The sequence below is a fragment of the Trifolium pratense genome, linkage group LG6, assembly GCF_020283565.1.
Source record: "Trifolium pratense cultivar HEN17-A07 linkage group LG6, ARS_RC_1.1, whole genome shotgun sequence".
Lineage (NCBI taxonomy): Eukaryota > Viridiplantae > Streptophyta > Magnoliopsida > Fabales > Fabaceae > Trifolium > Trifolium pratense.
In genome coordinates this window covers 16791011-16806006 of record NC_060064.1, presented here as the reverse complement: position 1 = coordinate 16806006, position 14996 = coordinate 16791011, and the positions used below count along the sequence as shown (strand labels likewise).

Genomic DNA, 14996 nt, shown 5'->3' with positions numbered 1-14996 from the left:
ATATCTCATTTTTTGCTATTTTATTAACTTGAGCGTCAAAGTGTTGAGCGTCAAAGTGTTTTGTAGGTATCTCTTCCACTATTACCTTGATGAACATTGTTTAAGTTCGATTCTTCATTCTCGATCATGTAATGTACCTCATGTATTTAAATTTGGTTATAAAATGTGACTTATAAAACTGTCTAATAAAGAATATAAAGTTGTCACGTCCTTTAAAAAAAGGCTATATATAAATAAAGTTGTCACATACTCCGTACTGTATGATTCAAGTAAAATATTAAAAAGGCAATGAGTGGTTTTTTCTGATTTTCGTCGGTGCTTGCTAAGGTAATGTTTGGAGTTGAGACTTACACCAATGCTTTTGATTCCAAAAATGCACAAAATCGATTATAATATACAGTACTAGATGAGATCTAAACGCGCGTTACCACATGTTTATGCCAACCCTTATCCCAACACAAAAGATATCTTTATATTCACTCATGATTTGTGTTTCCTATTTTTTTTTTTTTTAATATAATTTAATGACTAAAATTTCATTATTAAAATTATTAAAATGAATATATAGAGTGTCTGAATTCAACTTTAAATCTCTCCATTTTATAGAATGAGATGTCTTTATCAACCGAGTTAAACTAATAATTTGTGTCCTTTATTCTTTACTATAATTTCAATATAGAATATATTATGTGCATGTTAGTGGCACTTACCTCTCAATCCCATCCTTTTGCAGCTTGCGGATCTTGTCCACCGCTCCATGCTCCCACCATACCCTGCATATACTTCTAAGTTTATTATTCATATCAATTTACAAGCTTGTTATAAAATAGTTATTGCTGTTTTCTCTAAGAGAAAAGTGTCTTCATAACAAGTTTAATAAGAACTATCATTGAGCAAGCTTTGATTTATTTTTAACAATTGCCAAAATACTCGTGATTTGTTATAGATATTGTTTTTTGACGGAATTGTTATAGATATTGTTGTTACATTAAGTATTAGCAAATTTGATTAATTAATTAAAGAAATATAACATAAAATTTAATTAATTAATGCAATTGGATTTTGTTTTGACAAACTAATGCCATTGAATTTAAACAACATAAATATTTTGTCAAAAAAAAAACATAAATATTAAATAGTAGAATACATGTTTTTCATCGAACGGTTAGATATTTTCAATTTAATTGAATGAAAGGATAATGATTATCTTTTAAAAAATCAAACTCAAGTCATGTGAAAGAAATTACATTTTTCGAATTCGAATAAAATAGTTACATTGAAAACATACAATTAAATTTTGCAATTTCATGGTTAACAGGCTTTTTCTAACACGAACCACTTCATATGGTGCATCATGCACAAATCTCGAATAACATTATAATGAATACGAATTTTACAAAATCGACCGTTAGATTGTAAGATTATAACATATAGATCATCCATAGAAATTTTTAGAAAAATTGAAAAATTATTTTATACGTTATTGAAATCCATCAAAATTAACGGTTTATGAGTTTTCCGTCTCGTGGAGGGTTTTGCTCTGTCACGTCAAAGCCTCATCAATGGTGGTGTTAGTTACTCAGATATGTGGGTGGTTTGGTGTTGCTTGTGTGGCTGTTGTCATGGTTGTTGGCGTTGTTTGGATCTTTTTAAATCTGATTTTGGATCCGAGGTTGTATTTGGTGTGTATTGGGTTGTCTAGCATTTGATTTAATCTTGTATAGTTTGTTTCTATACCACTTTTGTGTAGTGTGTTTACGGTTGTATTATCCTTTAGGGTTGACTTCTACACTTTTGTGTGGTTGCTAGGTTAGATTTGACCCTCTCAACGGTTTGTTAGTGCTAGCAACGCACTCTTTAACAAACACACTCTAATACACTTTTTTCTATTGGTTAAAATTTATATGGGTCCCATAAAAGTTATATGGATCCACATTTTTTTATGGGACCCATGTGAATTTCAACCAATAAAAAAGAGTGTGTTGGAGTGTGTTTGTTAAAGAGTGTGTTGCTAGCATTATTCTTATTGTTTTAATATATTTTTCTTTGCTTAAAAAAATAATTTTAATTAATTTAGTCAAACTCCACTAACTTGCTATTTATATTTTCTCTCTTATATTTTTTAGTGAGAAGGAGCTGCTTTTGTCAACAATAGAGTTTAATTGATATTTAGTATTGATATAAAAATTATTTACAGTTGCATCATATAATATCTTTGAAAATTGATAATTATGAGAAATTAATGTATCAAAAAAATGACATAAAAAAATATTGAATAAACAAGAAAAAAAAATGAAATGGGTCGGGCTGGCCCATTAGCCCTCATGGACCGAGCCGAGCTTGATAATGTGTAGCCCATAATAATTGGACCGGGCCGGCTGACCTATTTATTTTGTCTGACTCACCGAATTGGCCAGTCCATTTTTTTTATAAGTACGTGCCAGTCCATTTGACGACTCTAGATATTACCACACAACATGACCAACATATTTTTATTTTATTATGAAGAGGATCAAAATCTCAAAAAAACCATTTTCATATTTTAGTAGCTAGAATTTTTTAAATTGAGTGAGTATTATCTTTTTGTAATACTTAGGTAGGCACAAGCCTACATGATACCCCCTCCGTTCCAAAATATAAACAAAAATGAGTTAAAAAAATTTGATGTATGTGGTTCAAAATTAGGACTAAATACATTAATCTTTGTTGACCAATTTTTTCTTATATTTTGGGACAGAGGAGTAAATATTTAAGCACATTCACACAATTTAAAAAAATTAAAAATAAAACAATTGAATGATGTGATTAATTTATTTTTCTTTTAAATTTTTTTCGAAGTGTGTGCTCAAATACTCCATCTGTCTCAATATATAAGACATACTTTGACTAAGTGTATTATTCATTTATCTTGTTTTGACATATTTTTTTAATAACATATAGATGTAAATATAGCATACGAGATCTTGTTTGATTTGTTTTGATGAGTATTTTCAAAATATTAAGTTTTTATAATTTTTACAAATAGACAATTAAAAATATTAGTGATCAAAGTTGTCCATTGACGTACGTGCAGTGATCAACTAAGTCTTATATTTTGGGACGGAGAGAGTATTTATCATTTAAGTTTGTGCCTATCTAAGTGATCCCTTATCTTTCTTTCTTTTTTTATCTGATAGCTTAGCAGTGAGAAATTTCACTTTTAAAATAGATAAATAATATTTTAAATGTTCAAATACTGATCTCAACATATAAAATGCCATGTGAGTGTGACAACCATCTAATTTAATTAGACGAAATATTATCTTTGTGGTGACAACAAATGAGACGAAATATGTATGAAAGTGGTGTAGTTTTAGGAAACTCATTGGTACACCAAATAAACAAGTAGCAATAGTTAGGAGGGGTGATCGTATCCGAACCAATCCAAAAGTAAAACCGCAAATCGAACCAAACCAAACCGAAAACCGCAAAAACCGCATTTGGTTTGGATGTATTTGGATGACTTTCTTACTGAACCGCAAACCGCAAAACCGCAAACCGCAAAAACCACAAAAACCGCGGATAACCGCAAAAACCGCATTAAGTTACTATTATATATTTATATTCCAATATCGTAAAAGAAAATATATTTATATTCCAATATACATGCCCAATTACCAAGTCAGTCGACCAAATTAATCGAACTTCAAGTTGTTTTTATTTTTTGTACTGAAATTTTATTTTGGTGTTGTAATGTTATTTTAAATAAATAAATTTTATCGGTACCGTGATGTTATTTTGAAAATTCAATTTTTTTATATATTTAAAATTGTAAGTTACTATAATGTTATTTTGGATAAATAATTTTTGTTGGTACTACAATATTATTTTGGAACTTCAATTTTTTATTTTTTTTTATGCTTAAAATTGTTCGGTACAATCGTTATGTTTTAAACCGCACCAACCGAACCGATCCAAACCGCATTGGTTTGGTTTGATTTGGTTTGGATGACTTTTTAAAAATCAACCGAACCAAACCGAACCGCATGCATTTTTATCTCGCGGTTAGGATGACTTTTATGCTCAAAACCGAACCAAACCGCACCGCGATCACCCCTAATAGTTAGCATGTCCCAAAGAGAAAGGGAAAGGGAAAGAGAAAGCAGGGTGTGGGGTTACGAATTAGGGGCCCCATAAAGATCACATCACATCACACCCAATTACTAAAAGAACAAAAAGTGAAGAAAGGTTGACCTGATAACATCACCACCATAACCTACCATACCCGGTAACACTCCTACACCGACACCAATCTCCGGTTACCACTTACCACCACGCTTTTCTTTTTCCTTTTTAAAATAAAAAATGCCACCACGTTCCCGCATTCTCTTCCTTCTTTCTTTCTAGTACTTCACTTCTTCTAAACACAAAACACAAACACAGTTACACACTTACACACAACACAACCAACCAGAGAGAGACATCACTATTGTGTTGTGTTGTGTTGTGTTGTTGTTGTAACCGTTGCTAATCCCGAGGGAGGATTAATCTCTGCAACACTGTCCCATCATCATCATCATTTTAACGTACGATTTACTTCACTCTCTCAAACTCATCATCTCCCTCCCTCTCCCCGTGTTTCTTATCGTAACTTCCAACGTTTCTAACTCTTCTCTTCCCATCTACTATTATTTATTATTAACGGTTACAAAAAAACACACACTTTTTCTCTGTTCTGTTCTGTTCTGTTCTATGCTTTGTCCTTTTTCTTTCCGTTTCACGTGATCGTTCGTTCTCACACGAACTCGCCCACTTTGCTTTCTACAATCACTCTCTCTATCTCTAGATCTTCTCCTTCTCTGTATGTTTGTACTTGTTTTTTCTGTTTCAAATGTTGCTTTCTCATTTGTCTTTTTTTTTCTTTAGTTTGTTTTGATATATATTTTGTTATGTTATTTTGGATTGAAAGAAATTGTGAAAATGTAGTAGTTGAATTGATTACATAGGACTAGTCCTAGATCTTAGTTTACACTTTCCTTGTTGATTTAGTCAAACTTAATTAATGGTAGTAATTGGTAGTATTAAGTAAAAACAAAAATTGAGAATAGTTTTATTTATTATACTACAGGTTAGAGACAGTTGTTAAATTCGATTTTCAAAATTATTGATTGGAATAAATCCAGCTAGCAAGCATATTTTGATTGATGATGGTGGTAGTGATGTGGGGTATCAAATTTCTTCACACTCTACTTCTAGGTCTATGCTTGGTTAAGTGGTTTATTATCCCTACTCCACCAGGAGTTTTTTTTTTATATTATATTATTCATTTTGTTGTTTTGTTTTGCTCAGAAATTAGTGGTATCTCTATATATCTATTTTGGAAATGGTGTCGTCGTCACGCAGTGAGTGTATTGTAGACCATTGGATTGAAATTGAATGGTACAAATTTCACACTAGTAACTATTTGCAGTCACTATTTGACTACTGGGAATCTAATTCTAATTCCATCTAGGACATTGGTCCTTGGTTGAAAGATGCATTATAGTTGGTCCTACAAAGAGTAAATCAAACTAGTGATGATATGCTATGAATCATGCCATTCATGGCACATGCAGTTACATTTAATTATTCCATTTTTTTCAAATTATTATTGGTGTCGATTTGTTAGTGTGGTGTACTATGTGTATGTGTTAATGCTTCATAGATAGATGATGTATTTGCTTAATTTTAGGAACTTAGTTCAATTTCACTAATTTGGATTAGATCTTAATTGAACCAGAATCATGTGTCAATTGGCTCCAACTACTACTTGCATTTTTGTGCCATTTGTTCATGTTCTATTTATTTTATGACCATGTGTTCACATTTTCTATATCTGATCCTGCTTACCCTACACAATTCTTACTTTCTAAATAAGGTCTTGATAATTTGGTGCAATTATTTTATGAAAATTTATATTAGCATGAATTCATCCTCATGTCTTAAAATTGGGTGCTTTGTGAACTTTCTGCACTTGTCTTCTTTATGGTTTTTTCATTTTGGTATACTGTTTTGTGATGAATGATTCAAATGGCTTCTTCATCCTCTCTCTGGAATTTTATTGGTTTCCATGGTTTTCTTGATTTATTTTTTCTATTTTTTTTTTTTATAGAATTTAGTTACTTATCTCATCACTACTTTTGCAGGTAGTAGAACATTGTTGTTTTGAGTCTCTGAAAAACAGCTGCACAAGAGATTGTGCATTCACTTTTATGGTGGTGGAAGCCAAAACACTATCCTGCGAAGTGGTTATTGTTGGAGGTTACAGACTTTAGAAGCTTGCTAAGGTTAGTTAATGCTATCATTTTCTCCTTTCACAATCTTTTTCATTTGATTGGTATTCAAGTGAATTTGAAAACATGAAAGAAATTGACACGAGAAAAGGTTCAAAGAATATTCAAACTAAGAGTTCAAAAAGAACCGAAAGGAGAGAAAAGAAATTGCATCAAGATAATTCATCTAAAACATTGATTGAAAAAGGAAATGAATTTAAGACGGCCTCGGTGAATTCAGAAACTTATGAAAATCTAGTTATACATTATGTGGATGATGTCAACAGGTCTGAGGAGGCGCTTGTCGAGATGAAAGTTAATGAAGTGGTTGATAATCGTTCCACTGATTTGGAGAAAGAGCAAAAAGAAGGGTTTGAAGACGTATCAGATACTGACACAACAAAGGATTCAGTATCATCTCAAGGTGATTCTGTCACAAATGAAGATGAGAAAGTTGAGAAAGTTTCAAAAGAACCGAAAAGTAAGGTTAGAGTGAATTCTTTAGAAAACAATCGTGGAGCAAAGGAGAGATCTGATAGGAAAGGAAATAAACTGCAGTCAAAGGTATCAGGCAGCAATCAAAAGAAACCTACAAACTCAAATAAAACTCCTTCGAAAGTTACAAACAAAAATATGTCAACCAATTCCAAGACTGCAAAAGTTCCTGTTAAAGTTTCGTTGGAGTCATCTGAAGGAGTTGAAGTTGATGAAAAACCTGTTATAGAGGTCAAGGAAATTGAAATCTTGGATGGATCCTCCAATGGTGCTCACAGCATAGGAAGTGAAGATGAAAATCGTGAAACCGTTAATGCTGAAGAGAACAGTGAACGTGAGAAAGCAGTGGCGGCGGCATTGGAATTGAAAATTAAAGAAATGGAATCACGAATTGAAAATCTCGAAGAGGAACTGAGAGAAGTTGCTGCTCTTGAAGTGTCACTTTATTCTATTGTACCAGAGCATGGAAGCTCGGCACACAAGGTGCACACACCTGCTCGGCGCCTTTCTAGGCTCTATATACATGCTTGCAAGCATTGGACCACGAAAACAAAAGCAACGATAGCCAAGAATACTGTTTCTGGTCTTATTTTGGTTGCTAAATCTTGTGGTAACGATGTTTCAAGGTATGTACATGAATCTAACATAATTTTGGCATGTACAGATTTTTAATTTTAGTTTAATACAAACAACGAATATTCTGATCTTGACTTGCGGTTCAGGTTAACTTTCTGGTTGTCAAACACCATTGTGCTGAGAGAGATAATTGCACAAGCATTTGGGAATGCATGTCAAGTTAGTCCCATTATGAGGTTGTCTGGGTCAAATGGATCTACCAAGAGGAATGATGGAAAGTCTGCATCACGGAAATGGAATGGTATCTCAAATGGTAAATCAGGAAATGGTTTTATGCAGAGTGGTGAAGATTGGCAGGAGACAGGAACCTTTGTATTTGCCTTAGAAAGAGTAGAATCATGGATCTTTTCTCGGCTAGTAGAGTCGGTATGGTGGCAGGTATAAATCTCTCTTTTTTCAGTTAAAAAGTTTTTATAAGAAAAATTGCGGAAGGGAAAGTTAAATTTTTAAAAAGGAAGGGAAAATTATTATTATATGAAAGAACTAATTACTATTTTATAACCGTCCCTGAGCCCTGAGGGGATTTAAACTCCGTCCCTTGAGGTTACATGTGTGATTAATTGTTTCAGGCTTTGACTCCTTATATGCAATCTTCGGTTGGGGACTCGTGTTCAAATAAATCCATTGGGAGGCTTCTAGGACCTGCTCTTGGTGATCACAATCAAGGAAATTTTTCCATCAATCTTTGGCGAAATGCTTTCCAAGATGCTTTTCAACGACTCTGTCCTGTTCGAGCAGGAGGGCACGAGTGTGGTTGTTTGCCTGTGATGGCAAGAATGGTATGTTTTTACCAATCTCCTTCCTTTCGCGAAGATGTTTATATTTTTTCCCTTTCTTTTGCTCCAAGGCTCAAAGGATTGAGTAGATTATTCATTCACCAGGTCATGGAACAGTGCATAGATAGACTCGATGTTGCAATGTTCAATGCAATTCTTCGGGAATCAGCTCTTGAGATACCAACTGATCCTATATCAGATCCGATTGTGGATTCAAAGGTTTTGCCAATTCCAGCAGGAAACTTAAGCTTTGGATCTGGTGCACAGCTAAAAAATTCCGTATGTATTTTTATTTTTATATTGTTTGGTATTCTCCCATATTGTCTAAAAATTGAGTTTGAAAATTTGAATTTCTAATTTGGCAGTTGAAAACTTTGCTCTTTCATAGCATATCTTAGAGGGACAACAGTCAATTCTTTTAATGTATCTTATGAAAAAAAAATTCAAAAACTTAATATAGCAAAATTTGTGGTTTAGTCACAAAGTTGATCTGAGTCATGTGACTCATGCAGTATCAAGGTTTCATTATGTTCGAAAGTTAAGCTTACAAGTGTTTATGCTTATGAAACTTGAACTGCAGGTTGGAAATTGGTCTAGATTGCTCACTGATATGTTTGGCATTGATGCTGAAGATTGTCCGGAAGAATACCAGGAGAACGGTGAGAATGACGAAAGACAGGGTGGAGGTGGCGAACCTAAACCATTTGTTCTCCTTAACGACTTGAGTGACCTTCTAATGCTCCCAAAAGACATGCTTATGGATAGACAAGTCAGACAGGAGGTTGATTTCATGAATTAGATACTTCTGTGGCATACCACTTTCACTTTCTTGTCATGTTGTCTTTGTGTGTTTATTTTTTTTATTATTATGCAGGTATGTCCTTCAATCAGTCTTTCATTGATTATACGCGTTCTCTGTAACTTCACTCCGGATGAGTTCTGTCCGGATGCTGTTCCAGGAGCCGTCTTGGAGGCCTTGAATGAAGAGGTATACTCATCTCTCTCGTTTTTAATCTTTTATGAAGGCTGCATAACATTGTTGCTAGTTTTCACAACTAATATGAATGTTGTGTAGAACTTATGCTAGATGGTATAGTATAGTCCAATTTTGCATTAGCAAAGGAAGAAAAAACAAATTATTCTGATTCCGAAATGGGTTATGCCTTTCATGCAATTTTAATTTCAATCGATGCACATTTTGATAAGTTCGGTTTTCTGAGGTAAAACTAGTTTATTAACTAAAACTTTTTCATCTTTAGACTATTGTGGACCGAAGATTGGCAGCAGAGTCCATAAGAAGCTTCCCTTATGCCGCGGCTCCAGTTGTGTATACACCTAGTTCGTCAGCCAATGTAGCCGAGAAAGTTGCAGAGGCAGGAGGAAAGTGTCACCTGACCAGAAATGTATCGGCTGTACAAAGGAGAGGATATACAAGTGATGAAGAGCTTGAAGAACTTGAATCGCCGCTTACATCTATCATTGATAAGCTTCCTTCATCTCCAACAGTTACTACTAATGGAAAGCAAGGGAGTCACGCCACCACAAATGCGAGATATCAACTACTTCGCGAAGTTTGGTCCATGTGATGTGAACCTTGTGATGAAATCCACACATGTATACTCTTTACCAAAGTAAAAATGAATATGTCAGAGATTTAAGTGGAAGGAATAGTGAAAGAGAAAAAGGAAAAAAGAATAAAGATATCTAATATATGTTGAGAACCTTTGTTAATAGGGCAATTTAAGCCCTTGTTTCCTTTTTTGGTTTGCTTTTTTTTTGGTGTATATACAATACATATTAAGTCTTTTAGAGTAGCATACAGCATTAAAGAATTCTTCCTGTTCAATGTTTACCACTTCATGTTTAATAACTAGCATCTAAGTAATATTTGTAATATCAATATTTTGTTATTAAGAGAGTATACAAACTTCTTTTACAAGGCATCCACATTAGAATTTAAAATACGACTTCGAACGTTGAAGAGTGTTGGCAACACAAGCATTTAACCTCACTCTTTACTATTGGTTAAAGTTTGCACGAGTCCTAAAAATTTATATGTGGCACACATAATTTGGAGAATGATAGGATCCATACGAATTTTAGACAATAGAAGATAGTGTGTGTGTGTGTGTGTGTGTGTTATTTGAGCATCAAAATACAAACATTTTATGTGTTACTCTAATTTTAACCAATAGAAATGTTAAAAATACACAAATTAAAATAACACATTTGATATTGAAACAAACTGATGTGAAAAAATAATTTTAAAGACTTCTTTCTCTAAAAACATGTATACATGTCTTTTGTATAAGATTAAATAAGATTAAATGATACACAAAGCCGCATGATATAGCAAATTAAGGAGTTGTGAGTGTACACCGACAGTGCACATCTCTTAATCTCTCTTTAAACCTATGAATGAACAATAAGCACATTTATAGGCAGAGGCATATGTTACCAAGCGTTTTTGGTATTGCACACTGGCATATGCAGTATATTGTCGGTTCAAGTAATAAAGTCGAAATGAATAGCTAGCTATCTTTTATGATGAGATCGTACCTTACTTTAATTATCATAAACCTCCAAATAAATATTAAATGACTTGGGTAGAAGGGGCTCATCAATTATTTTTCCGACAAATAGATACATTATTGAACCACATACATAACTGAGTTCCATCCAGCCCCTTCGATAATTTTTTGTACATAAAATTTATGTTTATACGCAATTTTTTCAAATTATTAATGAATCTTATAGCTACTTAACATAGAACATATTGATTGATTCACGCTGATCGAGTGTTCAACCTTTCACAGTGGCAGGTAATGTATTGGTTGTGCACCTCACATGTTCAATTTTACGTGACAAAGGTTACGTAATTTTATAAATATTTCAATTCGCAAAATATATGCTCAATAATCAATATCACTTATCTTAGAAATGCCTTCGGTTGAAAGATTCAAACACAAATTTTACAAACGTGCTTGTTTTATTTATAGATAGATTTCAATTTTACTGTCGTATGCTGCCTTATACACGCGCTTCCGCATGAATTGGTTGATTATATTCGCCAAAAATGTCAGCATTTATAGTTAACTTTCTCGTGTCATCATTTCTTAAGAAAGGTAGAACTGATATTTCCATAATGTAGTAGAAAGTAGAAAATCATTAACAAGTTCAAAATCCGATAAGTATCACTTCAATGTTCATATTTCCCAATGCATCGTGACATCTGATTTAACAAAGACCGGCAAATACTATTAAAAGCCTAGAGATTCATCATCTTACAAGCAGAAACTAAAATGATACTAGGTTAAAGTAAAAGGAACAAGACATGCACAGATACACAACCAAAACTAATAGGGTACTATTAAGTTAATTTTATGGTAGGATCATAGATCAGTGCCCACTTCATACAAATCCAAGATAAAAACATTTCTTAGTGTCTTTTACTCATTCCCACACCTTTGTCAGTTCAAACCATCAATCACCACCCACTTGTCTCTTCCAAGAGTCTTCCACAATCAGTTCATCAACTCCCCAATCTTCATAACTGGATAATTTGCCAAAAATGGTATCAGCCTAAATCCTTCTATACAAGAAAAAGAAGTATCCAACTTACTAAACGGAGAGTATTTAATTACCTTCCATCAGGCAAGTAGCGACGGATGGTAAAAGGAATTTTCCGCTCTCGTAGCTCCTTCATGGCAATCTGAAGGGTTGGGAGAATAAAATATCAGACATTACAACACATAAAATACATAGCATTGCTATTACAGAACTGATGCATAAACAAAATGAAAGTATTTGAAACCATGGCAGAGCTAACACCTTGCCTTTGCAAAAAACGAAGAAAAAAAAAACACAACCAACACCTCCTAACAAACAGAACAAGGATATTCATGAATCAAATACAGAAAACGTCTAAAACAAAGTGCACAGTATAATTCCTAGTATCGAGTGGAGAGTGTTAATTTACAAATCTTAAGAGCTTGAGAATCAGATAACATATAGAAATAACAAATCACTCTACATAAAAGAAAGTACTACCCATCGAGGAGATTATTTAAATCCTAAATTAACATGTGGTCTGATTCAACATTGGAAGACAAGAATTTCATCAAACTTATCAGTCAAGCAAAGTAATCATGACAATCTTATCTTACAAAGTTTTAAAAAGTTTCATCAACGGAACATTTAAAAGAGCACAGGACTATCAAACTGAATAACAACCCAATTTATGCTAGAAACTTCAAAGCTATGAACAATGGTGGGAAAACCGATCTACAAGCTGAACATACAAGCTATAATAGGAAACTATTAGACATAATATAAAAATAAGCCTATTTCTGATGAACATTGATCTTCTCATCTTAAAAATATAGGTTAGTTGAAAATGAATACATGAGAAGATAAATCCCTTATGATATACATGTATGTCTGCATATATTAGTACAATTGTATAGTTGACCATACAACAAATATCAAAGCATACAAGGCCAACATAGGTGGTATGCACGTCATGGTACAACACTTAATGAAGGAGATCAATAAAGTAGTAAAAGTTAGGAAGCTTCATAATATAACATTCTCTATATTTCAAATGAAGCGCACATGAAAGCACTGACATTTTCGAAAAATTGACAACCATATACTCATAATGAGTAATCAAATGCAGTAGTAGTATGACAAGAATTAAAAAGTATGGAATTGTAAAGAGAACAAAAGGTTAAATTACCTCAAGTGGGTCAGTTTCCCCCTCCAACTCAACCATGACAGGTGCATTCATACTGCACAACAAGTTATAGCATGTTAGATATACAGTATGATTGTTTTAGATTTTAAAGGCTAAAAAAAGTTCTTTCAAAGGAAGAAAGAAGTAACTTTTGTCAAAACTGCCTTGGTAAATGGCAAGTGTTTTCCTCCCTTAGTAGTTAGTAGTGAGGTGTGTCTAAACCAAGTCATTATTGTTTTTCACAGGCATACTGGTTTATTATATAATGAGTTTGGTATTCATTGTTGCACTAGCTGCAAGCTCTCTGCTCAGAGCATTACTTCTCTTACTAGAAGCTTGTCAGCTAGGTTAGTTCACAGATATAGACACTTTTAACTGTAACCGAAATCCAGTTACAATTACAAATAAAGAACTCACTTTTATAAATAGAACCTCTTGCACTATACAGTGATAAAATGAAACAACCACAAGATACAGCTGTTGGACATTTCCTTCCCCTCACCTTCACTTCCAGTCCAACAACCACCTACAATTCTTTTGGGCTATGACTCCACTCATATCCTATGATCACTTACTGTAAAATCTCAAAATATGGTGCAAACTCTACGGAAGATCCTACTCTATTGATAAGTTGTAGGGGGCATTACACTGTGGAACCCTTATAGGCCTAAAACCTATTCTGTTGTTAAGAAAGCTTGTCAATTTATGTAACATCCATTGAAGGAGCACTGGAAAGATGTAAAAAGGATACTCGGGTATCTAGCAGGCACTATCACTAATGGCTCACTCCTATTGAAGGTAAACCTAGCCAAACCAGCATATATTCTAGGTTTCTGTGACGCAGACTGGCTAAGTGGGCATCTGACCCCAGACATCAGCAAGTCCACATACGGTGGTTGGTCCGAGAAACAAATTCAGAGTCTAATCCAGGACAGAGGTGGAATAAAGAAGCATGGCTTACAGAGAAGCTTAAATCCTATGGCTGTAGTCTATGCTAAGATAACTTCATATTCCTTTCTGCACTCCTGAAATTTTGTGACAACTAAAGCACATTCTCCCCGTCTGGCAATGCAACCTTGCATAACATTCTTCAATTTTCAAACATATCATCACAAATAATGAATAATCAAACCTGATTTGAAGAGCACGGGTGCCGAGAATCCTAGCACGCTCATACTTAGTCATATATTTAGAAGTCCTTCTGGGACGCTCAACTGGTTGATCAGCTTCCTTATCTTCAGTTTCAATCGGTTCAGCATCCAAGTCATCATTTTGTTTATCGGGATCTTCCTCCTCTGCACCTTCCTGCACACCAATAATTTGATTAAACCCATCAATAAATCCATTAAATTCCAAAAAATAAAAATTCCAAAAAAAAAAAAAATGAACCTCAATCTCAGGCTCTGGTGGCTCCTCCTCGTACCTGCATGGTTATAATGATGCGAAATATTTGATTAGTAATAATAATTTATACAAACTGCGAAGAAATTGAAGTGGAAAAAACCCTAATTAATTATGCTATGCGAGTGAGAGTGAGATGGGAAAGAGAAAGAGAACCCCATGTCGATATCCTCATAGTCATCGTCGGCCATGGTGAGTGGAAGAGAGTTGAAGAAGACTGCTGCGACCTAAACCCCAAATCCGATGAAAACCCTCCTTTTCCTTCAACGTAATGTGGACTTTCTTAGATCCTCTCTTATATATATATATATATACTCGCGCTTTGTGCCTAAAAAATCTTTATTTTTTCATATTTCAATTTAGGGTTTATTTAGAAAAGAAACAATAAATGTATCTAATCTAATCTAATGATAATAATAAGGGTGTGTTTGGATTAACTTATTTTTTACCTTTTGCAAAACAACTTTACGTAAATAAATAAAATTTTATGTATTATTCATAAGTTTGTCAAGATAGTTTGTAAAAAAAAGCTTATGAAGATACAATTTTCATTAGTGAAAACTTATGAATTAACATAAAAACATATTTATATGCATAAGCTATTTTTCATACGCTAAAAAATGAGTCAATCCAAATGGACATTTAGTTGAAAATTGGTTTATA

General features: G+C 33.6%; 2 protein-coding genes across 12 annotated transcripts; one reads left to right on the top strand and one right to left on the bottom strand.

The window, feature by feature from the left end:
- The first annotated feature begins 4204 nt into the window (after positions 1–4204).
- Positions 4205–10049, top strand: LOC123888382. 10 transcript variants are annotated; one of them, XM_045937434.1, is made up of 9 exons: positions 4205–4565; positions 6165–6305; positions 6578–7411; positions 7508–7799; positions 7991–8200; positions 8303–8476; positions 8778–8978; positions 9072–9185; positions 9457–10049. In XM_045937434.1, the coding sequence occupies exons 3-9, from the start codon at positions 6600–6602 to the stop codon at positions 9781–9783; spliced, it is 2130 nt and encodes a 709-aa protein (XP_045793390.1). In that variant the 5' UTR covers positions 4205–4565; positions 6165–6305; positions 6578–6599; the 3' UTR covers positions 9784–10049. The 10 variants fall into 10 exon arrangements, with proteins under 10 accessions (XP_045793390.1, XP_045793386.1, XP_045793382.1 ...); XM_045937430.1 differs by having other exon boundaries at positions 4340–4840; XM_045937428.1 differs by lacking the exon at positions 4205–4565 and adding an exon at positions 5206–5418.
- Positions 10050–11362: 1313 nt separating this feature from the next.
- LOC123888381 (DNA-directed RNA polymerases II, IV and V subunit 6A-like) lies at positions 11363–14689 on the bottom strand. Of its 2 annotated transcripts, XM_045937425.1 has the most exons (6): positions 14490–14689; positions 14322–14355; positions 14065–14237; positions 12936–12987; positions 11842–11909; positions 11363–11750 (listed from the first exon to the last, which is right to left on the bottom strand). In XM_045937425.1, exons 1-6 carry the CDS (start codon positions 14522–14524, stop codon positions 11681–11683), a joined length of 432 nt encoding a protein of 143 aa, XP_045793381.1. In that variant the 5' UTR covers positions 14525–14689; the 3' UTR covers positions 11363–11680. The 2 variants fall into 2 exon arrangements, with proteins under 2 accessions (XP_045793381.1, XP_045793380.1); XM_045937424.1 differs by having other exon boundaries at positions 14065–14355; positions 14490–14648.
- Positions 14690–14996: the final 307 nt, after the last annotated feature.